A 27,951-nucleotide genomic window follows, 5' to 3' on the forward strand; every position below is an offset into this window, starting at 1 on the left:
TTGTTTCCTTGTTCTTAAAAGCTATGTAATCTTAGTGTAGTGTTGATTTACAATAGGTTTGTGATCCACTGATATTTTCAAATCATATTCATGTGCTCTACACAGTAGTTGAATCAGTTCACAACTTCACTAACAATGTTTAGTGTGCCAGTTTTCCCACATCCCCTTTAGCATTTATTATGATCTTTTCCTGTCATTTTACCCAATCTGAGAGCTATAAACTATCTGTATCCCTATTGAATATCCTTATTGAATTCTTATTAAATCCAATCTAACTTATCAAGATCTTTTTAGATCCAAATTCTGTCATTGTATTAGATATCCCCCTAACATTATGTTATTTGTAGTTTTGATAAATATACCATGTCTTTATCTAAGTTGTTGATTAAAATATTAAATAATACAACTCTGCATTATACTATTATTCAGGCAATCATAGGCTTCATAGAAATATTAGACTTCATAGCTAGATAAGGTACAGAATTTTCCATTTCCATTTCCATTTCCATTTATACTACCTCCCTCAAGGACTGAGTGAGAATAGCCATTTTGTCTTCTTACTTCTATAGTTGTCCTTATTGCATTAAGATCTTTACAAAATCATAGAATATCAGAATTGGAAGAATCCTCAGATGTCATTTAATTCGATCTGGTTCTGAAAATGAATTCTTTCTACAACATCCCCAACAAATGGTAGTATAGACTCTATTTAAAAGTAAGAGATAACTTACTACCTCCACAGATATCCAATGCCACTCTTGCATAGAATTAATTTTTAGGCAGTTTTTCCTGACAGCAAGCTTAAATTTATACTTGCAACTTTTATCCAGTCCTCCTTTTGGGACCAAACAATACTAGTCAAATCCCTTTTCTAAATGAGGTTATTATTGATGCATTTGCCTATAATGGGAAAGCACTTTCTCACCATCCTATTGCTCGCGCGCGCCCACGCGCGGGTACTCTCTCTCTCTCTCTCTTCCCCACCCCCTCTCTCTCCATACATACACACACAGAGCACATTTTCAAGGAAGAATTGAGATTTTTAGAATAGTACTTAGCATATTATAAAAATAAAAACAAGACTGTGTTTTAGATTTAAATGGATGCAGTACCTACATAGTACATGATAAAGGGAAAGATAATACATCATTTCCCCAAAAATGGTTCATACAAAATCTAAATATAGTCTAAATCTTCTCTCAATAAAAGAACAGCAACAAATATAACTAAGCTGAGGGTTAGGAATAAAAATAAATGAAACATCTTTGTTTGAGCTGGAAGAAATATAAAAACTCTTTCATATAGTAAATTGGTATCCATGTGGTGATTTTGCAAAATTAGAATAGATTTTTAGAATCTATAAGAAATATCCTAGATTTTATTGTGGACCTGTATAACCAGAGAAGGTGGGGGGGAACAATTATGTAAAGAGAGTATAAGATAACAGATAACAGATAGACTAAGTTCTGAAGTGGTATCCATGAAAAATTAAAAGAAGCAAAGAAAATTCCTTGAATATAATTGGTTTTGCCTCTATGACAAATTTTTTTTAATGGGCAAAAACTACAAATGATGGGAAAGAAGAAAGGATGAGAAGATGGAAAAAAATGTCAATTATAATTACATGAAGAATATATTTAATACTGGAGGGTATCCAGTGGGGAGGATTCCCTTTAAAGATCCTTCTCTCATATTAGAATTATAGTCCATATTTAAGAGTAGCATATGGAAATTAATTAATTATCAAATATTTTCTGGGTTTAACCTCACCATTGATATTAACTAAGCTGTCCTCTTTAAAAATTTAATATATGGGGGGGGAAGACTTTACCATGGTCTCCAACAAAGATGACATTAACACAACGATGCAGTTTCAGTTGTTTCAGTCCATCCATTAATTGTCCCACAGTTTTGTCAATTTCCCTCAGAGGATTTGTCATCTGTAAAGAAATTTTGAAGAACAACCAAGTCAAATTTTGTTTCTCTGCTTTCCTTTTTCTCACTCATTTCCTTCCTTAGAAAATTCTGGAGGGTAACCTTCATTATCAAGAGGCAGAGCTTTGGCTAGGAAAAAGTTCCCAATAATTTTTAGAGAAACTAGGATTAATTTACTTCATTACTTCATACACACATATATTGTGTATATAAAAATACATACATATGAATTAATTTTAAGGAAGCAATTTTTGTTTTTAAAGATATACTGATTCTTGTTTTTCAAAGTAGAGTTTTTTTTAAATATATTCTTTTAGAGATGAACAGAAATAGCTAAACATTTGAAGCTCCCAAGGGACCATGAGAGATAGGAACCAGGAACAAGATCAACAAAAGAGTAGAGCAAATTTATTTTTTTTTAAATGTCAGCACCAAAGAAAGAATATGGTATATAGTAGGCACTTAATGCTTATTGAAGTGAAGGTATTCCAAGAATGGCAGGTGTTTACTATGGCATCAAAGTTATCATGACATATGAATCAGGATATTATTAACACAATGATATCCACACAACTTTCCAAAGATCTTCAATATAATTTTCATGAAAAGAAGGGAATGCTAATAGTGGAAGATTTTCTAAAAATATGTAGTATAATCATTTTGACATGAAAATTATTTCTGCTTTATTTTGAAAATATTATGTATTCCTTAAGAGCCATGATGCTGATAGAACACTGGACTTAGGAGTCAAGAAAAGCCAACTCTGAATTGGGTTTCTGGGTTTCTTTTTTGACTTTCTGTGTTTCCATTTAAATGACTGTAAAATGAAAGTATTAGACTAAATGACTTAAAAGGTATCTTTCAGTTTTAAACCATGACCTTATTAGCAGTTTTAAATAAAAGTAAATGTTTGGAATTTTTTATATGGGTTTTTGCTTACCTATTTAAAAGAAGATTCAATGCCTACTTCTCTAAAGGATGTTTTCTGAGGGAAAGGATCCCAATTTGATCTCTTATCCTATTGCTTCCTTTCAAACTTTTAATCTATTTGCATGTGGGTCTGGCTTCTTTCAACTTCAATTATTAAACATTATATTTTTCAGACAAGTTTTCAAACATATACATGATAATATGTTTTACCAATTTTATTACTTAGCTAAAGTAATCACAAGATATTACATGGATATCATTTTCATTCAAAAAATATGTTTATTTGATTCTATCTAAAAACTATATTCTATTAGTATCTCCTTAGATTAAGTAAGACTTCTCCTAAACCAGTTGTACTGGGAAGATTCAGTTTTTCAAGATGGGATTCGGTATCTGAAATTCTATTCCAAAGCATGTCACTGAATGTTTCACCCTGAAACCTGAAGAAAGAACTCCAGATACTCCCAGATGTGCTGACTGATAATGTCCTTCTAAGAAAACCCTGCCTGAAACAGTTATCTAAAGAAAAAGGAACTAAATGTAGAAAGTTTGACAAGTCATTGTTGCTACCATCAGTGGCAGTAAAGAATTCTTCTTCCCTCCAAAGAGTGCCAAGAATACAGATGTAGATAAATAAGATTAAGTTTGGACTTTGCTGTTTATGATGCATTAACTCAAAAAGGTTTGAGGCTTCATGGACAAACAAAAAATATGAATCTTTGGGCTATTTCAGATGTCCTGCAATGTAGACATTATCCATCAATGCAAGATTATACCAAAAATGCTCTCTCTTATTTACCCTTTTTTATTGTCTCTATCCTTCAGATTCTAACCTGAAAGTCTGTTGAGTTAAAGAGTTGCCAAATTATTTAAGTCAACTGTTTTAAGGAGTTTTTTCCTTTGGAAATCAAACTATCCTTGGTGTCTTCCTCCTTCCCTCCCTGTTAGAAGGATGTTATTATTTAAGATTGAGCAAGTAATAATTTCCTCTGGGAAGAAAACTTGGAAAGTCCCTTTTGTCAGAGGCTTTAATTTGGGGCAATTGTGAAATGCTTCAACTCAAAGCAATGTGAATATGTTTTTCGAAGTCAGATGCTAAGACTTTTTTGGTAGAAGCAAGGTGATAAGAGAGAAACATGCTTTTCTAACTTGACTGGAATTAAAAAAGGTCCTTCAAATAAGCTTTTCATGGTATCTGTCAAAAAGCAGGAGGGCAGCTTTATGTACCAGACTCTTTGAACTCTCAAAGCCGAATGGACCCTGAAAATTAAGTAAAACTTTTGGGCACACTCCCCAGCCAGGAAGTAGTACTACCATTCTAAAATTCTAAGGTAACAAGGAGAGCTTTAACTCTGGCCTTCCTGACATAAAGCTTTGGAACAACAGATCAACTTACTTTATCCCGACGGGCTTCCGCAGCATAATGGGTCATCCTATGTAATTTTCTTCTTCGTTTCTTTGGAGAAGCAACTGGTCTTTCCTGTCTCCTCTTAGGAGTTAGCTTCCTCTTAGGTCTCTTAGCCGGAGTAAGAGGGGAGCCAAAACTACTCTCCTGTACTGGCGGAGAGAGATGTCTGGACTCAGAAGAAGCCTGTCACCCCCCCAGGGGCAGAGCGTACAACCCTTTGCCATTTGGTGGAAGAAAGAAAGGCTTCTTAGATGATAAGGAAATTGGTACAAGGGACAATTTAGGGACCTCTTGCAAAGAGGAACCCTAAATTGTTCTTGCTGGCAGGGTAGCAGCTTTTGCACTAAGAGCATGAGTATAAAGGGAATCTGTAATTGAAATGAACTTCGGGAGCCCATTTTATGAATAAATATCCATATGGGTTTATGTTAGCAAAGGATGCCAACTTTACAGAGAAAATTATAGGGGAAATTAGAGAAAGCATTCCTCAACTGGTCATATCAATTAACTAATATTTCAGAGTATGTAAAGGGTTCCCTAAGTTATTTTTTTTTTAAAGTCCCATCTCTGGATAACTGGTTCATCTGAGTGCTGGGATTTTTAAGTTCTAACTTTTTTCTTTTGAAATTAGGAAAATTATAAGAAAAGTTATTCATTAACTCCTTTTGATTTCTGATATCTCCTGGAGGAAATAATCAACTCAATTTTTCCTACCAAGAACCATCTTCTTTAAAGAAGGAATTGCATGGTCATTGCTATGTGGAAAGCATTATGGCATAATGGAAAGAATACTGGATTTGGAGATGGAGGACCTCGCTTCAAATCTCAACTCTTCTTCCTTTTTATAATAAGAGGGTGGGACTAAATGACCTTTAGGGTCCAGTCTAACTAAATCTATAATCTATACATAATCTAAGAGTCACATAGGGTGGGACCCATTCAAAGATCTAGTAGGCACCTATTATGATAATAGTCACCTTTATTAACAAGTATCAACAAAAAATACCCAAAGGGTGGAATTAGCCATAGAAGCAAAAATATATATATATATTTTTAGTCTTAAAGAAGTATTGAGGTAAGTTGAGTACAGTATATGAGAACCACAGAATAAAGCATATGTGGCTGTTATTATAGTCTCTGAATCTGATCCTTAGAAGGTCAGAAGGAATCAATAAAACATTTTTAATATATCAAAAAAATCTGTTTTCAAATTGGGGTCATTATAAGACAAAAATCATTAAGCACTTTCCATTTCTGATGCTCTCTGGATAAATAATCTACTTAAATATTTTCTACCAAAAACTATCTTCTTTGGGGAATTGGGGGTCAGGTATCAGACATCAGTGGAGAATAACTATGGAAATTTGTTTTTGATAATTAAGAGAACAATAGTAGTTAACTGATCTTTGGGGACTCCTAATCACTAGAGAAAAGTGGGACTCCTATTTTATTGGTGCTATAAAAGTGAATTTAAAATGCCATTTATTTTAGGGCAGCCTGACTGATTTGTCTTGGTTGGGCTGGTCACAGAGACATTTGAATGCAAGAGGGGAGAAGGGGAAGAATTATGTTAGTGTATCTAGGGAGGCAGGGAGAATCTGCCATGCTAATTCATCATTTTCAGGAAAAGCGGTTGCAAAAGGAGATTCTGTTTGCCACTCATCCCTCTTATGATTGGAGATTTTGGAAGGCACAGCCCCACATACTTTGGTTTTTAAAATGCTTCAAGCTTTCAGGCAAGTCCCAATGAGAAGAGCAAGAAGGAAAAATAGAAGTTTCTCATTTCATGGTACCCAAACACATTCAGCAAGAGCTCAATCTGCCCAAGAGGCTCCAGGCCATTTGCAAGAGACCTAAACATTCTGAAGACTCCCAAGAGTCATTCCAAGATAGCATGTTAGAGGAGCAGCAAGAATAGGTTTTAGTTGAAACAGATTTTTGTCCAATAATTACATTGCATAAGTTTCTTCCTTCCAAAGTTAGAGGGAGAAGAAAGCTAAATTCTCATTAACCAGCCATTCTCTAGCCTGACTTGAAAAGAATTAGCCTAAGGTTATTGAGGGTGGAAACAAAGGAGGGCTATTGACCCTCCTTTCAAAAGTATGCTAGGCCACTGAGGAAGATAGTAGTAACTAGTCAGCCAAAGCTCTGCCTCTCGACCTGGAAGGGCAACCTACCAGAGTGTCACTGAGGAAGCACAGAAGATAAAAGAGAGATCGCGGGAATCCAAAAGCAAGCACATTTTTGAACATTCACTAGTACACTGTGAAACCAGGAACAAAACCTTACTGCAAGAGTACAAAGTCTGACAGAATAATTATCTTTTTCATGGAAACCTTGATACTTGTAGTCAAAGTGCCTACTTGAATTTCAGAATTGCATTCCAGGGTGGTTTTGGCCAGATATAACTTTAAATTTATTTTCCATATCCATTCTTCTATTTGAAAGCACAAAATCATACTTTACCTCATAAAGATCCTTCACTTCATCAATTCCTTAGATGAACCACAAAATACTTTCAAAGTATATTACGAGAAGGCAACATTCATTTGTTATAATCTTGAATCCAAAGCACGCAGTCAACAGAAGACAAATTTTGCTTAGTTATTTTAGTTTTTCATATCACATACGTAAAATTCTTATAAAATTCTTTGTCAACTCCTTCATTTATTGAACTATCTCTTAAAATGTAGAACTAATATTTGAACAGGAACTGTTCTTACCCAGTTAAATACTGGGAGGTCAAACAAGCTTTATGCATGTAGCTGACAACCTTAGTCATTTGTTATCTAGGCTTCATAGAAATGAGGCAGTCAGCTATTGAGGCAAGAGCCTGGTCTCCTTGCATTCATGAAGTTTGAATGCCTTTTATTTTGTAATCTGGCACAATTCAATTAAGCATTCTGATTTTCCACATCTATAAAATGAGAATAATAATATTTTTCTTGCCATCAGTAATACACTGCTAGTACATTTCTATTCTAAATGATGTGAGCATGGTTTTATTCATAGCATTTTTTGTGGAATATCAGAGAATCTACCATTCTCCAAAAACAAACATTTTCAAAGAGTCTGGCAATGTAAATAAAATTTTAGATTCTCAGGAAAACAAACAAACAAACAAAAAACCTCACTGAATTGAGGTAGATGAGTAAAAAACCACAAATACATCAAAATGGTTAAATTTGTAAAAATCCACAAACTTTAGAAAATATATATACTGAAATACCAGTGTAAAGCATCATTTGATACCCAGGTGCCACCCAAAAATACCTCCCACCCTCCTCTTAGAAATTACATTGATGGGCCTTGTAAAAGAGGAAGTCTACAATCAAAATTGCTGGGTACCTAAAAAGAGAGGAGTGACACAGCCCTCAAATAGATTAATTCCTATTTAAAACTGTTTTTAGTTTAAGAGTATTTTATTCCTCTTAAAAACAGTTTTGGTTACCCAACTATAACCATTCTTTATCAATGCCTCTCTTCTCTATCCTCTAACTTTTGATCCAAATCAATTTATTTCAACTATTCAACAAGTATGGAAGTGCTTTTATATTTATAATATTTTAACAACTATTTATTGAGTCCTATTGAAAGTTACAGTGTAGTGGAAACACCAGACTTCGCAACAGAAGAGCTAGGTTGGAGTCCCAGCTTTGCCACAAACGAGCCATTTGACCATTGAGAAATCATTGAACTTTTCCAACTTCAATTTCTTCATTCATAATACAAGGCTAATATGTACTTATCTACCACACAGGGCTGTTGTGAAGATCAAATGAAATTGTGTATATAAAGTACTTTTTAATTTTAAGGGGATAGGGACTAAACCTATGATTTTGCTAGATTAGGGAACTTTGTGGTGAAGCAGCTTCCTCTTGCCAATGCGAGTAAAGCAGCTTTTCTGAAACTTATAGTTTTAGAGAGTCTAGATCACTGAGTCATTAAACAAAATTGCCCAGGGTCATAAACAAAGTTGAATTTGAACTAGGCCTTCCCAGCTCCTTGGGCCAGCTCTTTACCCAATACATTACAAATTCCTCTAATTATGTAACTGTGATTAGTACATTTTTGTTATCAGATTCAATCTTTGAAAACTTAAATTCCCACAAAGTATTTTTCAAGTGTTTTTCTCATCTTCCCATTCCTTTGCACCTTAAATCTAAGGATTAAAAGCACTCATTTTCAAATCATCTACTTGATAGCACAGAGGCAACATAGTGTATTAGATAAAGTCTGAGCTCAGAACCAAGAAGACAGGTTCAAACTCTGTCTCTGACATTATCTATATCATGCTGGGTAAGTTCAACTATAATGGATGAATTGCATATACAAGGAGCCCCTACACTGAGAATTACCCCACAATGTAAAGAATCATGGAGCTTTTGCATATTTAGCTATATACATCACTCCAAGTATCAGAACTGGATTATTCCCCACTTTTTACAATACCAATTTCAAGATTTTTTTTTTTAAAAACACAATCTGACCTAAACCTCTTTATGAGAGAAATACAACTTAAAAATCAAGTCAAGTGATCTTGATTTTAAAACATTTTTGATTATAAACCAACAACATAGATAATACTACTCCAATAAATCTACCACATTGCTTTGCCTAAAAACCAAAATCAGGTATCACAGACGACGAACAGAGAGTAATTTAGTGATACTTCTGTCCCTGTCAGGCAGATTATGAATATACTAACCTCAGGGCCAAATGGGCCATATTTGTGTCCAGCTGCATCTGGCTGTTCAGAATAGAAGGCATAGACAGAAGGCCTACAAGAAAGATTGGGCGTCAGAATATCTCTCCAACCCCTAAACATAACTAATGTCCTCTCATGACCCAGCAAAATATCCCTTCAAATGAAGTTAATTAACCTCCCAAACATGGTTTCTATTATGGAAAACTCATGAGTTTTACTTTCATCAGTTCCCGTTCCTCCCTGTCCCCACAACACAATTTAGCAATTAGTCACTCCGTAACTTTATTAAGTTATCAGGATACATGTGGTGAAGGGCACCAGGCAACAGCCAAGAGAGTACATGGCCCTAGGAAAACTCACAAGGACTATGGAAGCTGTATCATTTAAGAATTCTTTATTAAAGTCACAATTAAATCTTGACATTATCTCAACCCTTAGGGTGCTGTTTGTACATTTCCCAAAGCTCCTGATTTATTTAAGCTGGGTTACAATTAATAGGATAAATAGTTGGTCTTAATCCATGAAATTAAATGTTCTTTGATAATCAAAGCGCATTCTATCCCTCTTAAGGAACCTGTGACATGGTTAAGACTAAGAGCCACACAATATTAATAATACCAAACTTTGGCTGGAATCCTGGCTTAATGTTTCATCTAGTGTTCCATGTAATTCAAATCTAAAATGGAAATTTACAAGAAATAGAGAAAAATGGAAAAGGATGAAAAATTACCTTTCATTATCGGGAAGGGTAAGCCACTGCAGTATTGTTAAAATTCTTCGCTCATGAGGGATGACACTAGGGTAAAAAGACATATACGGCACATATAGTTAATGTTGAATTGCAGAAGGAAAAAGGAAAATTTGAAATCTGTTAAGTTTTTATGTTGCCAATAAACCAAGCTGATCTTGTTTGTCACAATCTGTTTTTACTTGGCTTCAGTAAAACTCCTCTTTCATATTAGTATTTAAATTCATCTTTCCATTTGTCACATTCTACATTGCTCAACTTCTGCTACAGAACACCAAGGTTGGAAAATGTGATTCATGGTCAAAGTGAGGAACCTTCTTAATCAACATGTAGGCTAGACGACTAGCAATATATAATAGAAAGGACGGCAGTGGTTTAGGAGTAAGCAGATCTGGGTGATAGTTCCATGTCTATTACTAATTATTTCTGTGTTTTTAGGCAAAACACTTGTCTTTTCTGGACCCCAATTTCCTCATCTCCAATGTGAGATTTTGAAGATGCCTTCAGAAATGCTCTCTATATAGCGAAGGAAACAATAATTATACAACTGAGAAGAAAAAGTGTCATTTTCTTCCATATTCTCTACCTTGCTCAAACTGGGATCCTTTATTGAAACTTATATCTTTAAGAGTCTGAAATAGAATGTAAATAACTAAAGGGCAAAGAATGATCTGTTTCTTGTCCATATATTCCTAGTGTTTATGCACATAGTCAATAAAGATTTAAGTGTCCTATATGTCCATGCATTGTTCTAAGCTTTGGAGATACAAAGGTAAAAGACATTCCCTGCTATCAAGAAGCTTATGGGCATAGATTAGTTGAACAGAACTTCATTAAGATGACATTCCTTTATTCTATAAAGAAATATCATAAAATATTCCAGGCTCCCTTTTTTTTGTGTATTAAGTGCTGGTATTTCTTTCTGATTGTTCCATTCTAAGAGGAAAAGCATTTGTAGAGGCATATAAGCTAAAAGTTTAGATGAAAGGAAGAGACAGACAGAAAAAGATAGACATAGACAGAGATGGAAAGAGAGAGACGGACACAGAGACAAACAGAGAGAGACACACAGAGACAGATAAACAGAGACAGATACATACATATACACATAGAGAGACAGAGACAGAGAGAAGGAGGAAGAGGAGGAAGAGAAGGAAGAAGAGGAAGAGAAGGAAGGAAGGAGGGAAAAAAGAAACAAAGAAAGGTAAAACTGCATTTGCTTTAAAAAGAAAACAGAAATCTTTTAGATTTCAACCTTTTTATCTGTTAAGTGACAGTATTGAACTAAATAATCTCTAAAATCCCTTGAAACTTGAATTTTTTATTACTTAATTCCTTAAACTCTCCCTTGTTGTTACTATCACAGGCATCTATGTGGGCAGATTACTTAGCTTCAACTGCAAATAAACTTTGATTCTCTTCTTTGAAGTGTGGCATTCTATGCTATATGCCCACATAGGTGCCTGTGATGACAGCCACCATATGGTGGAGTGAGAAAAATAAGATAAAATTTTAGAAGTTGAGAATAAGGAAATACGGTAAAAGGATCATAAATTTTGAGCAAGAACAGATCATCAAGGTCATTTTGTCTAGTCCCCTCATGACACAGGAGAGGAAACTGAGACCAAGAGAGATACTGAATCACTTTTACAAGGTAACATAGAAGAGCTCATTTTCAAGCTCATATCCTGTGGCTTTAGATTCAGCATTACTGAAGAATAAAAATATCTTTATCTTTAGTTAAGCTTCAGAAGTAGACATCTGAAATGTAACTAATGAAGTTCAGTAAGCATATATTCAACTTGGTATACCTAAGGAGGGATAAACCAGCATATCCAAAATATTCAATATGTATTGAGTATAGCTATTCCAAAAGTCTTAGTGCAGTTTAAACTTACTAAAGTCTTATCTGCACTAAGTCTTTTGAGATACTCTATCATGATGGGAAACATAGGCACTAGCCAGTCAAAAAAAAATGTTTAAAAGGCAAGAATCATACTAGATTAAGGCAGTATGGTGTAATGGACTCAAGAAGACTTATTTCAACTTTTGCCTCTGATACATACCAGCTGTCTGGTCAAGCTAGTCATCAAGTTCTCAGTGTTTACAAACAACTCTCCAAGACTAAAAGGAGAAGAAAAAGTACTCAAGCTAGTCATCAAGTTCTCAATGTCTACAAACAACTCTCCAAGACTAAAAGGAGAAGAAAAAGTACTCTTCTATATTAGTAGGGGAAGCTCATTACTAGGAACTTCCTGCACTCATGATATCAGAGGTCCAACAGAAAAAAATTGTAAATTGTACAATCTGTAAGATGAGATTGAGTTACCTATCCTACATGGTCAATACTCACCAATAAGTACTTATAAGTCTATTGTATACTGGGCATTGTGTTAACCTCATGGAGTTTCAGGTTTTTGAGAATCAAATAAGATAATGGATATGATGGGGTTTTAGAAAATATAAATCACCATACAAGGGCAAAGTTTAATTAAATCAAATTGTACTATATTACTATCAGGGAAGAACCTAATAATAATATATAGAATATAAGGAAAGATGATGCTGACTAGTCATTTATTACTGTATAATAAAGTTTGATGAAAGAACTTAAGAGTTTATAGTAGAGAAGTGTTGGATGTTAAAGAAATCAAGATGTCATCATTTTATTTTTCTCCTATCAAACATGTGAATAAGTGGTTCCAGGATTATATTACAAATGAGTAGACTGTCTCAGTGGATTTCCATGGGAAACATAGCTAACAAAAATCAAAGTCAAAAAACAGACTGAACTCAGGGCTCCTTCCACCAAAACCATTGTTCTTTCTACTACATCATATTGCCAGTCAATAAATGTATGCGGTCTGTTTGTCCAAGAACTACTTACAAGAGTACAATATGTGCAAAAGTGTTCATAACAGCTCTTTTTATAATGGCAAGGATCTGGGAATTGAATGGATGCCCATCAGTCAGGGAATGTCTGAATAAGTTATGATATATGAATGTAGTGAAATACTATTGTTCCATAAGAAGTGATGAGCAAGATGATTTTTTAAAAACCTGAAAAGACTTATATGAACTAATGCTAAGTGAAGTGAATAAAACCAAGAGGATATTGTACACAGTGACAACAAGATTTTGTGAAGATCAACTATGATGAACTCGGCTCTTCTCAACAATGTGGTAATTCAAGACCATTCCAATAAAATTGGAGAAAATGCCATCCCCATTCAGAGAGAACTATGGAGATTGAATGTGGATCAAAACATAGTATTTTCACTTTTTTGTTTGTTTTTGTCTTTCTCATGGTGTTTTCATTTTTGGTATGACTTTTTTTCACAACATGATAAATATGGAAATATGTTTTTAAAAACTGTAAACATTTAACCCATATCAGATTGCTTGCTGTCTTGGGGAGGAGGAATGATAAGAGAGGAAGGAAGAAAATGAAGAACACAAAGTCTTACAAGAATGAATATTGAAAACTATCTTTATGTGTATTTGAAAAAATAAAATACCATTGAATTTAAAAAAAAAAAGAGTAGAGGAAAGTACTTATAGGCAAGAAACATGTTTTCTTCCATCAAAAGAAACAAAAATCTTGTGATTTAATCACAAATAGATGAATGTCAACTATATAGAGATTCTAAGGAAAGAAAACTAAACTGGGATCCGTAGCTGCAAGGGAAATCACAGGCTATTTAATCTAACCTCTGTCATTTTACAGTTAAAGAAATTAAGGCTCACCCAGAGAGGGAGAGAGGCCACCTGGCCTTGGAAATGATGAGTTTCTTCTCTTGGGTTATCTTATCTTAGTTTACTTTATAAGGCCAGGATGCTAAGTCAAAAAGATTTCTGGTTGGTGCATACCCTTCAATCTAGCAGTATCTCTATTGATTCTGTATTCCAAAGAGATCATAAAAAGGAGGAAAAGGACCCCATGTGCAAAAATGTTTGTACAAGCCCTCTTTGTAGTGGCAAGGAACTAGAAATTGAATGAATGATTATCAGTTGGGGAATGACTGAAGAAGTTATAGTATATGAATGTAATGGAATATTATTGTTCTATAAGAAATGTTCAGCAGAGAGAGTTACATGAACTGCTGCCAAATGAAGTGAGTGGAACCAAGAGAACATTGCACACAGCAACAACAATATTATGTGTTAATCAAGTGTGATAGACTTGTCTCTCTTCTACAATGAGGTGATTCAGGGCAATTCTTGTAATGGAGATAACCATCTGTATCCAGAGGCAAGACTATGTGGACTGAATGTGGATCACAACATAACATTTTCACCTTTTTGTTATTGTCACTTTCTTGCTTGCTTTTTTCTTTCTATTTTTTTTTTCCTTTTTGATCTGATTTTTCTTGGGCAGCATCATAAATTCCATTCTGGAATTCCAAATTTTGGGGGGTCCCCTTTGAATTCCAGTAGTATCAGTTTCTCATCTGTAAAAATGCAAAAGCTGACTTAATTATTCTCTAAGCCTTTCCTAGCTCTAAAACTCCATGATTTTGATCAATCTGGAGAAGAGTATTATGCAACCATTGGGTTTAGAATTGAAAAGACCTGAACTGAAATACTAGCTCTGCCACTTAGGAGTTTTCTGATTTTGAACAAGTATTTCATCTTACTGATCTCTAGTTTCCTTAGCTATGCTGTTAATACTATTATTAATAATATGATTTATAATATTTCTAATGTTATTTTAAACTGTGATTTAACTGATCCTTATAACAACCCTGTGAAGCACGTGCTATTATTATACCTTTTTTTTTTTTCAGATGAAGAGACTGGAATGAGTGAGGTTAATTTGACTTGCTCAAGGTCATATAAATAGTAAGATTCTGGGGCAAGATTCAAACTCAGGGCTTTCTGACCAATCCAGTACTTTATCCACTATGGCACCTAGCTACTAATGGTAGTGATGGTGGTGGTGGTTTGTTCAGTCATGTCTGACTCTTCATGACCCCATTTGGGATTTTCTTGGTAAAGATGCTGGAATGGTTTACCATTTCCTTGTCCAGCTCATTTTGCAGCTGAGGAAACTGAGGTAAATAGAGTTAAGTGAGTCACTCAGGGTCACACAGCTATTAAGTGTCTGAGGCTGGATTTGAACTCACAAAGACGAGGGCTCTGTCCACTGCATCACCTCCTACAAGGAGCTACAGCTCCTTTTTAAAGACATAATAGCCAACCTTACTTGAAACTTGTGAGAGACAACTAAGATAACAAATGTAAATGAGAGATATGATGCTGATGTTAATTTAAACAGCTTATGACTTATCTTCATATGGAGAGTTATGATCACCAGTATTACAGTTGTACTAAAGGAACAGTTTATTTCATAGCCTATGTATCCAAGCTTGTTGAATGAATGAATGCATGCATGAATGAATGAACAGCAGACATAACTTCCTGACACGAGAAAGTAAAATAAGCTATAGGGGGAAAAATCTCCCTCCTTTCCTACAGAAAACTGTTTAAACACAGCATTAGTACCATTCTGCCTAGAGTAAGGGTCAGTCTACATCAGAGATGGAAAACTTCTTTTATGTTGAGGGCCTTTTGGATACTTATAATATCATTCACCAGCCATATGAAATCATCAACTTATAGAAGTCAAGCAGGGGGGTATTATACCTAGATTTCAGCTCATTATTGCCTGGGATTGCCTTGGCAGGGTCAGACTAAATAATTCAATATATACAGTCTGAGACCCAGACAGTCCCCATTCCTGGTCTAAATAATGACCTTTCTTTCAAAGACATAAGTCCCTGAGGTAGAATTTGAACCTGAGTGAGGTTTCCTTACTTAAGTCCAGCACAATATCTATACCACCACACTGCTTAACAGATGTTGTTAAATTCTTATTTCTACTTAGAAGAACCCCATCTCTAAACTGTACTATAATCCTTTGATTTAGAAAAAATTTTCTAAGAATTTCCAGTGCATAGAATGGAAAGGAAAAATAATATAGAAAGTAAAAGAGACAAAATCATAGGCATCTTTGGAGCACAACAGCTACCTTCTTGAAAGGTGCCAGAAGAGGGTGGAGAACATTAAGATTCAAAACCCAAACACTGTGCCTTTTCAACTCACCCTAGCACATTTTCTGGGGGTGGGGGTAGGGGTGGGGGTGGGGGTAACTCTCTGTATTAATTATGTTACTGGCATCACTCCACTTTGCCAGGCAAATATACAGGGTGGAGGAAGAAGGGGCTCCTATAAGGATCCATTACAGCCAAGGGTTAAAAAAATATTTCGTTCATAAGATTAAATTGGTAGATCAACATGCCAGTTAAGTTAAGCGTTGTCATTTCTAATATACCCACACTCATTCCTCAACTCCAGAAAACTTGGGAAGGAGGACTTTTAAAGAGAACTTCTGTCTTAGATTCACATCATCAAACCCAATTTTGATTTGACTCTTCAAAACTTAAAAAGCAACTTTTATTTCTGCAGTTAGAGAATATAGGTGGTGCCACTCTGGATTAACTTGAATTTGTGATTGCTTTCAGCACAGTACTATTGCAGAATAGGCAGATTTTTGTTAAGGCATAAATGGCAAAGGTGGTTTATAAAAAAAAAATGGAAAGAACATCTCAGTGGGAACAAAATCCCAATGAAAGCTGAAACAGATTCCTTTTCTTACTGAGGAGCCTTCTTTAAAAAATCAACATGTTGACACTTTTATTAGGTATGTTTCATCTTAGCATCGTTTCATAAACATTAACTACTAATCCTCCCCCAACACCTCTGTGGGGAAGGGACTTAGCTCCATTTTCTCATTAAGAAAACCCAGACTCAGTGCAGTGGACAAAATGGGGCTAGAACAGAGGTCTTCTGGGTCTCCTGTATTGCCCTCACCACCACTAGACCACTACATTGAATTCCTAGCAGCCCAAGACCACACAAACGTTTTGAGCTTGCAGACCAAAATAAATAAAGCATGTTGTAATATATTTATAGAAAGTGATAATGCGAACCACAATAAAAAGGAGAGAGGAAGAGAAATATACATTTCTAAAGTGGGAAATTTCTAAAATTCTGTAAGTAGTAAAAAGAAGAAGAAAAACTTTGAAAATGATATGTGGAAAAAGAAAGATTTCTCCTTGCTTGCAACTTACTTTACCTTTAAAGAATAAGTGAAATGAATAAATAAAAGAAACCCCTAAATCCTCTTTAGTGATTCATTGGAAACATATGAATGAAAAGTTCTTGATGCTTTTTTATATTATCCAAAATGAACATGACCAAATGAAGTCATAAGAATCAAGAAAGTTAATTTTGGGAAAGCACTTTTTATACTATAATGGTGGGCTACATAAATAAGTTATTATTATTATTACCAAGAAATTGAATTCAAAATTTAATTCTACAGTTAGTCACAAAATAAAGGTCACTTACACAGACCAGAAGAATGTCCCAGCTTTCACTCCTTGCTTGGTGGCAGTAATCCATATCTAATGAGGAAAATATAAGAGGCTTAAATATAACACATTCTGACTTTTGTTCCCCCCCAAGGCATTAAGATGCAATATGTCATCACTCTTATCCCCACCAACACAACATTCCCCACCATTAATTTGCAGCCATTGGAAATAGATTCCATATTCATTTCCATAAATACTATTAACATTTTTGTTGAAACTTTCATATAATTACTATTTTAGAGCTTGATTTATTTTTGTCTGTTAGAATATAAATACCTTGAAAATGAAGTCTATTCCATATCTATTTTTGTTTCCATAACTCCTAACATAGTACCTTATATGTTGCTACTATTGTTCTTATTATTCAATCATTTTAAATCATGTCTAATTTTTCATGACTATTTGGGATTTTTTTGGCATAGATACTGGAGTGGTTTGTCATTTCCTTCTCCAGCTCAGTATAGATGTGTTAAATGACTTGCTCAGTGTCACACAGTTAGGAAGTATCTGAGGCCTGATTTGAACTCAGGTTCTACTGATTCTAGGGCCAGTGATCTATCCACTACATTATCTAGATTCTCCAGTTTAACCTTCTGGACCTCAACTTTCATTTGTTGGTTTCATTTCAATCATGCCTGACTCTTCACAATTATTTGGCTGCAAATACTGGTTGTATATCCAGCATAATGTTAGGTGTAACAAGTTGAAAAGATGCCTATTCAAGAATATAAATATGCAATATAACATCTATTGCTCCTAAAATCACAAAATTTAAAGAAGGAAACAGAAGCCCATATAAAGGAAACAATCTCAGAACAATTACTCTAATTGATCATGTGCAGGTTTTCCCAAAAAGCTGATTTTAAAGACTTTAATGCCTTAAAAATGGACTAAGATTTTTGCAACACCTGTATAACAGTAGGCTAAAGAAGAGAGCTCCATAATGAGCTGAAATTGTTGATAAAGGTCACTTCAAGAAAGCCAAATTTGAGTTGAGCCTTGAAGATAATAGATTTTAGAAAGCAGGAAAGTAGGAAAATATTAAGTGAGGGGAAGAGGATAAGAGCAAGACCAAAGTTATAGTGAGAATAAGAAAGAGAATAAAAGGGAGATGGAGGGAGAGAGGGAAGAAAAAGAAGAGGAAAAGAAAGATGAAGAAGAAGAGGAAAAAGAGAGAAGGAAAAGAAACAGGAGAAGGAACAGGAGAGGAAGAAGGAAAAAGGAGGAAGGAGGAAGAAGGAGGGAGGAGGAGGAAAGAGGAGGAGGGAGAAGGAGTAGGGAGGAGAAGGAGGAAGAAGAAGAGGAAGAGGAAGAGAAAGAAGAAGAAGAAGAAGAAGAAGAAGAAGAAGAAGAAGAAGAAGAAGAAGAAGAAGAAGACGACGACGACGACGACGACGACGACGACGAAGACGACGACGAAGAAGACGACGAAGACGAAGAAGAAGAAGAAGAAGACGAAGAAGAAGAAGAAGAAGAAGAAGAAGAAGAAGAAGAAGAAGAAGAAGAAGAAGAAGAAGAAGAAGAAGACGAAGACGACGACGACGACGACGACGACGACGACGACGAAGAAGAAGACGAAGACGAAGACGAAGAAGAAGAAGAGTGCTTACTATGTGCCAGGCACTGTGTTAGGTTTTTTTTCACACCCCATCCTTCATCATCTCTCTATTAATGCTGACATTCTTGACCACTATGCCTCCTACATATTTCCTCAATTTCCCAAATACATTTCTCTCTTGGTTCTACAGTCTACTACTTTTCTGACTCTTGCTCCTATTAATGGCATCACAATCTGGTTCCAGCCTACCTTGACAAAATTATTCCCAGAAGCACATTCAAGTCACATCAGTTTACTTGATATTCCTCAATTCAATTTGTCATTTCTCAACTGGGAGCCCTCCCACTTGGAATGTGCTTCTTCTTCACCTCTATTTCTTAGGATCCTCAACTTTTTTCAAGGATAATTTCAGGAACCACTTTCTATATGAAGCCTTTCTGGACTCCCATCATTATTAGCACTTTCTCCTTCCTCAAATTATATTACATTTGTTAATCATTTACATGTCTTATTTCTCAGCAAAATGTAAAGCAGGAACTAATATTTTGAGGGGTCTTGTCTTTGGATCCCTATTCTCCAGCATGGTGCCTTGCATGTAGAAAGTGCCTAAGAAATATATGCTGGATTAAAGGACATCTAGAATGACTTGCACATTTTGAGTTGTAGGAAATAGATGTAGAATTAGCATGGAGTAAGATTATTGGAGACCTTGAAAGCCAAAGAAAAAAGGATATGCTTAATGAAATAATCAGTACACAGTCACTCTAACTTTTTGAGCATGGCAGCAGTATGATGGATGAAAGTAATGATATAAGCTTAGATACTTATATTCAGTTATTTGGATCTTCCCTTTTTGGTTCCATTTTACAAATGAAAAGATTGAGACTCAGATAGTTCTATTGATTTGTACAAGGTTCCAAAATTAGTAAATGCTGCTTATATCTTATCTTTCCTTCTCCACAGGCACAGATGACTAGTATTTTGATTTATATGTCGTGAAAGTCTTCCTAATATTTTTAAATTAAAAAAATAGCTTTCATCTTCTAAAATATATGTGTTTATCCCTATGCCTGTATAATTTTCCTAATGTCATTTATCTCCTATTTCAAATAAGCATTGATATTTCCAAGGATAACCAGGATCTTTCTGGGCATCTAAATAATCCACAATATCTATAGATTGTTCACATAGATAAAATATAGCTATCATCTGGGTTTTCTATTTTCCAAAAAAGAGAACCAAGTTTCCTTGTTAATAACTAGATACTAGAAAAGTTTTAATTTTGGAGGCTCAATTTAATTTTTTTTATTTTTCTCTCTTTATTCACTTTATTTTATTTTCAATTCAGAGAACAAAACAAGCATTTCCATAAAATAGTACAATGAAAAAAGATGATTGTACATGAAACTGCAAATTAGATTTTAAACAAAATTAAATTAAAACACTGAATTTAGACTTGCTCAAAACAGACTACTCTATCATCGCTGACTAAATATATAGTAGCCACTTAAAAATAACTGCTAAACAACTCATGAATATTGATCTTCTAAATAGAAAAAAAATGCCAGTTTAATGGGCTCACAATGCATATTAAATAAACCTCAGTTACTATTTGATTATCTCCCACCCTACTCATTATACCTCCTCTTCCTCCTTACAAAAGATCCAGCCTCCACAGGGAATTGATTTTGAATGATTCTTCTCAAGATCCCAAATTCAAACACTCAGAACATATTGCTTGTATATACATATACATATATATATACATAGTTATATACACAATGCACAAATAAAAAAATGTGTGTATATATTTGCATGCATAACTATATAACCACATGGGTTAAATATATTTTTATACATTTATATGTATACACACAAGCATGTATATATACATGTTTGTGTGTATACATATATTTTTTCCAATCACTTTGGAAAAGTTAATGGAGGACTTTTTAAATGTTAGAGTCCTTTCTCAATCTAAATGCATATGTCTCTGTAGATTATAATCAAAAGTATTATTGGACATGACTATTTTTATAGTATATGTCAAGAGAATACATACACACCCCATGATTCTTAGTCAAAGTTTATTCCAATCTCTCTAGAAAGCCTCCCCAATATTTGTTACATTCTAAAAGAGAACCAGAGAGAGAGGAACTCAGGCCAAGGACAACATCCAGTAAACATCCTAGACTTGGGATCCTGTGGGAGGGCTAAGCAAACACTCCCCCAGTTAACTGACCAAAGACTGAAATTCATGCTAGTGGCCAGGATACTATATGCACTGGCTTGGAGTGAGAAAACACAGAACACAGAGAAGGAGAAGATTCCTCAGTCTGGAGATTTAACATACTTAGATATGCATACATATACATCCATAACTTGTGCTATGTGTATGTATGTTTAAGATACACATATAAAATATGAAATAGAGAAGTGTGTGTTTATATATGAATAATCATAAAATACACAGGGTAGATGCTTATTTTATTGTATTACACTTATATGCATATAATAGGTACAGAAAGAATTTTTTTTTGCTTTCACAGTGATAGACTGCTGGATTCACAAGATTGCCTACAGTGATCTTCCTAGTCACAGCAATTCATAAAAACATCTAATAAAGTTAGAGAAAGATCAAAGTATATGCTGTTAAAATAGGTACCACTCTAATAATAAATACAAATGCTTGAATTTTATTTATAGAAACACACACAGTCAGTAAGCAAATATGCATTATATTTTTATAATGCACTAGTGACTACACTGAGTATTAGCGATACAAAGAAGTAGCCCCCCCACCCCAAAGAAAAATAAGTTCCTGCCCTCAAACCCCTGTAATTAAAACAACAATAACATTCATGTTGCTTTAAGGATGCAATATACTTTTTGTTATTCAGTCATTTGTCCCTCTGTGACCCCATGGATTTGTCCATGGGATCTTCTTGGCAAACATACTTAAGTATTTTGTCATTTCCTTCTCCAGCGTGTCCCCATTTTACAGGAGAGTGATCAAGGCATATAGGGGTTAAGTGATTTGCCTAAGGTCATATAGCTACTGTCTGAGTTTACATTTGAACTCAGGTCTTCCAGATTCCAAGCCTAGTGTTCTATCTACTGTACCATTTAGCAGTTCCCAGTACACTTTACATAAGTTAATTCGATCCTTACAACAACTCTTTGATGTGGATGCTATTATTATCTTCATTTTTACAGATAAAGAAACTGAAGCAATAGTTAAGTGCCTTGCTCGGGGTCATTCCACTAAAGAGAGTCTGAGCTAGAATTGAACTCTGATTTTCCTGATTCCACTTTTTCTAAGTTAATATTCAGTATCCATTCCAATAGGGAGACAACAATTACATAATGTAGTTTCATACAAGATGAAAGTAAATGGAAAGTCATAGAAGAGGGGAGGGCAAGGGAGTTGGGAGGGTAGATGAGGAAACACATCTGGTGGAAAATAGTACTAGACCTGAGTCTTGAACACAAGCACATGCACATGTGTGCACACACACCAAAAAGTAACTACGTAAGTGCCATGCCAAGCCTCTATCCCAAAATACAACCATTTGAACAAGTCGGATGATACCCAAAATGAACAGCTGGAGTGACTGAACTTCAAACTCTTCTCTAGATAATAGGTGCAATGGTCAAGTTTGTCTCTGATCCATCCTTTTATGACTAAACCATTGGATGAATTGGAGCAGGGCTCTCCATGATTAAGATAAACGTGATGCTTAGGAATAGGAAGGAGTGAGGCAGGATCACGTGGCTTTGAAGGAGCCAAGAAGGCAATCATGCATTTGTAGAGGGGTGGGGGAGAGGAAAAAAGCAGCAGGCAAGCAGGCAGCCACTCCCCCTGGAGCAATGCCCAGTGGCCTGGCATCATGGAAATTTACCCAGCATATTTGGTAGAAACTATCCAACTCTGCAATTTTACAACTACCATTATCAGACCACCTCACTTTCATGTACTTTCTTAGCCACCACTAAGAGTCTTGAGTTACTTAGTGTGCTATGTAGAGGACCGCTTCTTCACAAAGGCAATGCCAACATAATACAAACTCAGATAGTTCTTTAACAGCTGAAAAATAAGTCCAACAGACAATATATTTGAGGCAGCAAGATGATCTAGTGGATAGAGAATTGTACTTAAAGTCAGTAAGAGCTGCATTCAAATTCTGCTTCAGACACTTGAACAAAATGCTGAATCTCCCTGTGTCTCAGTTACCCCAACTATAAAGTAGGGATAATCATGGCACCAAACAACACAGAATTGTTATGAGGCTCAAATGACATATGCAAATTACTTTGCAAACTCTAAAGCATATCCTCCGAATGCCCACTGAATCCTATTATTTAGTAGAAGCTTTTCCCAATTATCCTTCATTCTAGTACTTTTTTCCATTGATTATTTCCAATCTAGCCTATTTTGTTAGTACATAAGGGGGAGAAATCCCTTAAGTTGGAGCTTTTGAAAGACAGGCACTATCTTTTGCCTTTCTTTGTAACCCCAGAGCTTAGCCTAGGGCCTGGAATACAATGTTGTTATTATTGTTCAGTCATTTTTCAGTCATGTACAACTAACTTTTCATGACCCCATTTGGAGTTTTCTTGGCAAAGATACTAGAGTCATTTGACATTTCCTTCTCCAGATAATTGTATAGATGAAGAAAGTGAGGAAAACAAGGGTAAGTGATTTTCCCAGAGTCACACAGCTAATCAGTCAGTGTCTGAGGCTGGATTTGACTTCAGACCCTGCACTTTATCCACTACACTACCTAGTTACCCCTGGAACACAATAGGCAAGCATTTAATAAAATTGACTGACTGATATAACTATCATCATCATTATCATTATTATTATTGATTACTATCTGAGGACCAATATAGCTAACTCATAGAGGTTTTTTTTTTTAGCTTTGCTAAAGAATAACATTTTTTCTTCTTGTTTTGGCCACCACTTTTGAAGATCATCTCCTAAGCTATAAATGTGCCTTAACAGGGAAATCTCCACTCATTGAAGTACTGAATTAATAATAATTCTTTACATACAATCTCCTCATTTTTTCAAAAAATTTTCTTTCTGTCTCACCTAGGTTCTAGAAAACTACTCATGATTGGCACAAGAACTTTGATTTGCTTCATTTCTTTCATAGACCAGTTTACCCTTTCTCAGACAGCCTGGAGTCAAGTTTTGGTATCTGGAAGCTCACTCTATGGATGCTAGACTAAGCCAGCTTTAGTCCTTCTGTAGAGTTAGATATTTCAAGCTCAAGAAATCCACCAGCCTCAGACACCAGAGTAGAGGGATTTCTGGAGTGCATTCTCATCCCCAGCTCCTGAAAACATTCTTACAATAGTCCCTTTCCCATGTGTAAAATAAGAGGGTTGGACTGAATGATCCCTAAGATTTTAAGATTTCCTTCCATCTCTATTGCTATGAGTCCAATTCCAGGAGCTAATTCCTATCAACTGCCTTCAAGAAAAAGTGTTTGAAGCAGTAATCTACCATTGTCTTTGTAGAAAGAATAATGGCTCTAAACTCAGAAGATCTAGCTGCAAAGCCTACCTCTTGTATGCACTATCTGTGTGAATTTATCCTCTGTGGGTCTTTGTTCTCCCCCTCTTTCTAAGACTAGAAAGCCTTAAAGGTGGCTTCCAGCTTCAGATCTATGATCCGTAAGATGTAAATGGGGAATGTATGACTATTATACCCATTTGATAGCTAAGAAGGCTGAGGCTGAGTCAACGAAAGTAAATTACTTGTCATATTGACAGTTGGCAAAGGCTAAAGCTAAATCTAAGATCTCCTAGAGCCACTATTCTGATGCTTATTACATAATACCATGATGCCTTTAATTAAACCAGATAATAGAGTGACCAGGTTTGAAGTCAGGAAGATCTGAATTTGAATTCTTCCCCAGACACTTAGTCTATGTCAAACTCAGTTTGCCATGCTGTAAAATAAGCATGATAATAGCACTTATCTTCCAGGACTGCCTTGAGGATCAAATGAAACAATATATGTAATGTACTTTCCAAAACTTAAAGCTTCATAATAATAATAATAATAAATTATATATAATTATATCACTATATATATATATATATAATTATATAGCATGCTGTTGTATTTATATCATATTTTTAATATTAACTATTAGGGCTTACATATTACAATCATTTCAGACACAAAATAATGTGATTATTCATAAGCATTTAAATTGCATATTATATAATTATATATATTGATTATTATTGTCATAATCATTACAGAAGTATCAGGGATTCAGTGATGTTGCAACCACTCCTGACTAAATTGATTCCACATGACAGCTTCAGGAGTAGTAAATGTCCTCATTCTCTTGATGCTGGTTAGCCTCTTGGCCACAAACACAGGTCATATATCACAGACATCAAACATTCTAGTGGACATGCAAAGCTTGATTCCAGAAGATTACACCAAAGCAAAATCATGACAAGCTTCAGAGGCAAAGAGCAAACCATCTAAGGCTTTGCCAATATCAATCGAAAGGGTTATTCTTCTTACAAGACTCTCCACAAGCTGGCTCCAACCTCCATTTCTTAGCTTTATTTCATGCTACACCCCTTCACATACGCTTTGCTCCAGTCAAATCAAAATAAATTAACTCTGAGGGAGGCAGATGTGGCATATGGAAAGAGTAGGTCATACATAGGATCTAAATTCAAGCCTATTACTACTCCTTCATGACTGCCTAAGTCTGAAAGGCAATGAGGTATTTAAAGCACTGGACAGTGAGACAGAAGGACATGGGTCAATTCCTGCCTCTAATAATTGGCATTTATTTAATTTCTTTGAATCTTACTTATGCCATCAAAAAAATAGAGAAAATAACATTTGTAGTAACTACTTTACAGTTTTGTTGTAACATCAAATAGGGTATTTCTTTTTACAACAAAAACAGTGTTTTATTAAAAAAAAAAGTATTTTTTGAAAAAAAAGTTTTACAAACTTTCAAGCATGATTTAAATGTCAGCTATTGTTATAATCATAGGGCAGGGCATATTGTTATATTTGTTGCTATTGTGTTATTATAATATTATATTTGTTATTATGTATTATTATGTGGCATATATTTCCTTCAAAAGAGTTCAGACAGAAACTTGTGAGATGTCTTTATTCAGATTTTTTTATATTCTATGAACTATTTCACAAGTGGGAAAAGTAATTGCTTTTTCTATAGTTGAAAAAAAAGTATAAGAATATAATATAAGATCATCTATAGGCTCACTAAAGGCTTAATCAGTATAAAGCAGCTAAAAATGGTAGGGAGTTGGCTATGGAGTCAAGAAAACCTGAGTTCAAATTCAGCTTCAGACACTTCCTAGTTGTATGAGTTGGATGAGTCAATTAAGCTCTATTTGCCACTAGAAAAGAAAATGGCAAATCACTCCAGTAAATTTGCCAAGAAAATCCCAGGGACAGAATTCCTGTAGAATTCCATTGAATATTGAAAAGTTAAGGGGTCCTCAGTATCATAAAGCCATCAGAAGCCGGATTTGAACTCAGATTATCCTGATGCCAATCCCAGCCTTCCATTCTCTAGTGCATGCTCCTTCTTATGCTCCTATATTTTTATAACAGTTTAAATCCTTGCTATCCCAGGAGCAAAGGATCTAATACTAGAACAGTCACAACATCAATAATAATAACATCACTTGTTTAACTATATCCGGTTGCTTGCTTTCTTGGGAAAGGAGTTGGAGGGAGAGAGAGAAAGAAAAATTTGGAACACAAAGTTTTGCAAAAGTGAATGTTGAAAACTATCTTTGCATATATTTGGAAAAATAAAATACTGTTGAAATTAAGTTAAAAATCAATACTATCTATATAGTGCTTTAAAAGTGCTTTATAAATATGATCTCAGTTTATCAGTTTATTTATAAATAGCATGCAAAGATTTAAATCCAGATTTTTGACTTGAAAGTATACATTTTTCCTACGATATTATAATTGCCTCTCTTTGAGGTCAAGCCAATGTTACCTTCTCAATTAAATTTTCTTTGATTCCTAACTCCTACCCACAAGTAATACCGCTGGCCTTTGTCTTTTCACATATTCCTATGCATTGTCATAGATAGATAGATAGATAGAGATAGTTCTCTCTATGTGGGTATATAAATACACACACAATACACATATGTGTTTGCAAGTATGTACAGAGTATACCAAAAAGATTAACGCACTTTTAAGTTTTAATAGCTTTTGGGAGACACACACACACACACACACACACACACACACACACACTACCAGGTGTGTATATATGTGTGTCTGTGAACATGCTTCTTCAGTCCCATCTTCCTATTTAAGATGTAAGATTCATGATGATAGGAATAATTTGCCTATCTTTGTATCCCCTGGAAACCTAGGAGAGAATTTAAAAAGACCTCCTTCAAATGATGGGATTTAAGTTGAATCTTGACAGAATAATAAAAAAAAAAAAAGTAAAAGTTGAAGGTGAGAAGATAGAGCATTTCAGATCTGAAGGACAGCCCAGGCAAAAATAGGATCATCTGAAAGAGTAGACTGAAACCTAAAGATTAGGGATGCACAAGCTTTTGTTTTCTAGTGTTAATCCTAATACTTTTTCCTCTCTATCTTACTTACTTAAAGTTATGGTTTTCCATGCTCAAAAATGTACATCTGAACTTAAATAGGATTAATAAAACTGCCCTATCTCAGAGAGATCTTTTAATGAATAAGTCACATTATCCAGGAAGTCCTCTCTACTTTACACTCCCTCCCCCCCTTCTTTATTACCTAAGGACTTGGACTATTTATACAGTACTTGCCAACATATGGCGTTTTAATTTTTCTGGCATTACTTCTCCTTCCCCCAACTAGAGTATATCTCCTTAAAGGGAAGGACCACACAACTTCTTTTATCTTCATATACCTCCATAACCCTATGAAACACAACTGTAGGCTCACTGAATTCTAGATGGAAGGCATCTTAGATACCTCCCTGGGCAATTACCTTACTTTACAGATAAGAAACTGAGGTCCAAGGAGATAACTATTCATTTGTAAACATACACACAGGGTCTCATGTATCAGAAGCTTTTAGAGTATATTAGACTCCTAGTCCTCTGAATCCTCATCAAAGCTACATCAAAGCATAAATACTTGTTGACTTAACTGAAAACACAGGAAATATAATTTGTTCAGGTAGG

General features: G+C 34.9%; 1 protein-coding gene across 3 annotated transcripts in view; it reads right to left on the minus strand.

Moving 5' to 3' along the window:
- ENPP2 (ectonucleotide pyrophosphatase/phosphodiesterase 2) overlaps positions 1–27,951 on the minus strand; it is a 178,504-nt gene that overhangs the window by 62,999 nt on the left and 87,554 nt on the right. For all 3 annotated transcript variants that reach the window (XM_051971022.1, XM_051971021.1, XM_051971023.1), the window contains exons 9-12: positions 17,143–17,198; positions 9,712–9,777; positions 8,982–9,054; positions 1,832–1,940 (exon numbers count right to left, since the gene is read on the minus strand). In XM_051971022.1, coding sequence (XP_051826982.1) covers positions 1,832–1,940; positions 8,982–9,054; positions 9,712–9,777; positions 17,143–17,198 — 304 coding nt within the window. The remainder of the gene's footprint in view (positions 1–1,831; positions 1,941–8,981; positions 9,055–9,711; positions 9,778–17,142; positions 17,199–27,951) is intronic.

Source organism: Antechinus flavipes, chromosome 1 (genome assembly GCF_016432865.1).
Source record: "Antechinus flavipes isolate AdamAnt ecotype Samford, QLD, Australia chromosome 1, AdamAnt_v2, whole genome shotgun sequence".
Taxonomy (NCBI): domain Eukaryota; kingdom Metazoa; phylum Chordata; class Mammalia; order Dasyuromorphia; family Dasyuridae; genus Antechinus; species Antechinus flavipes.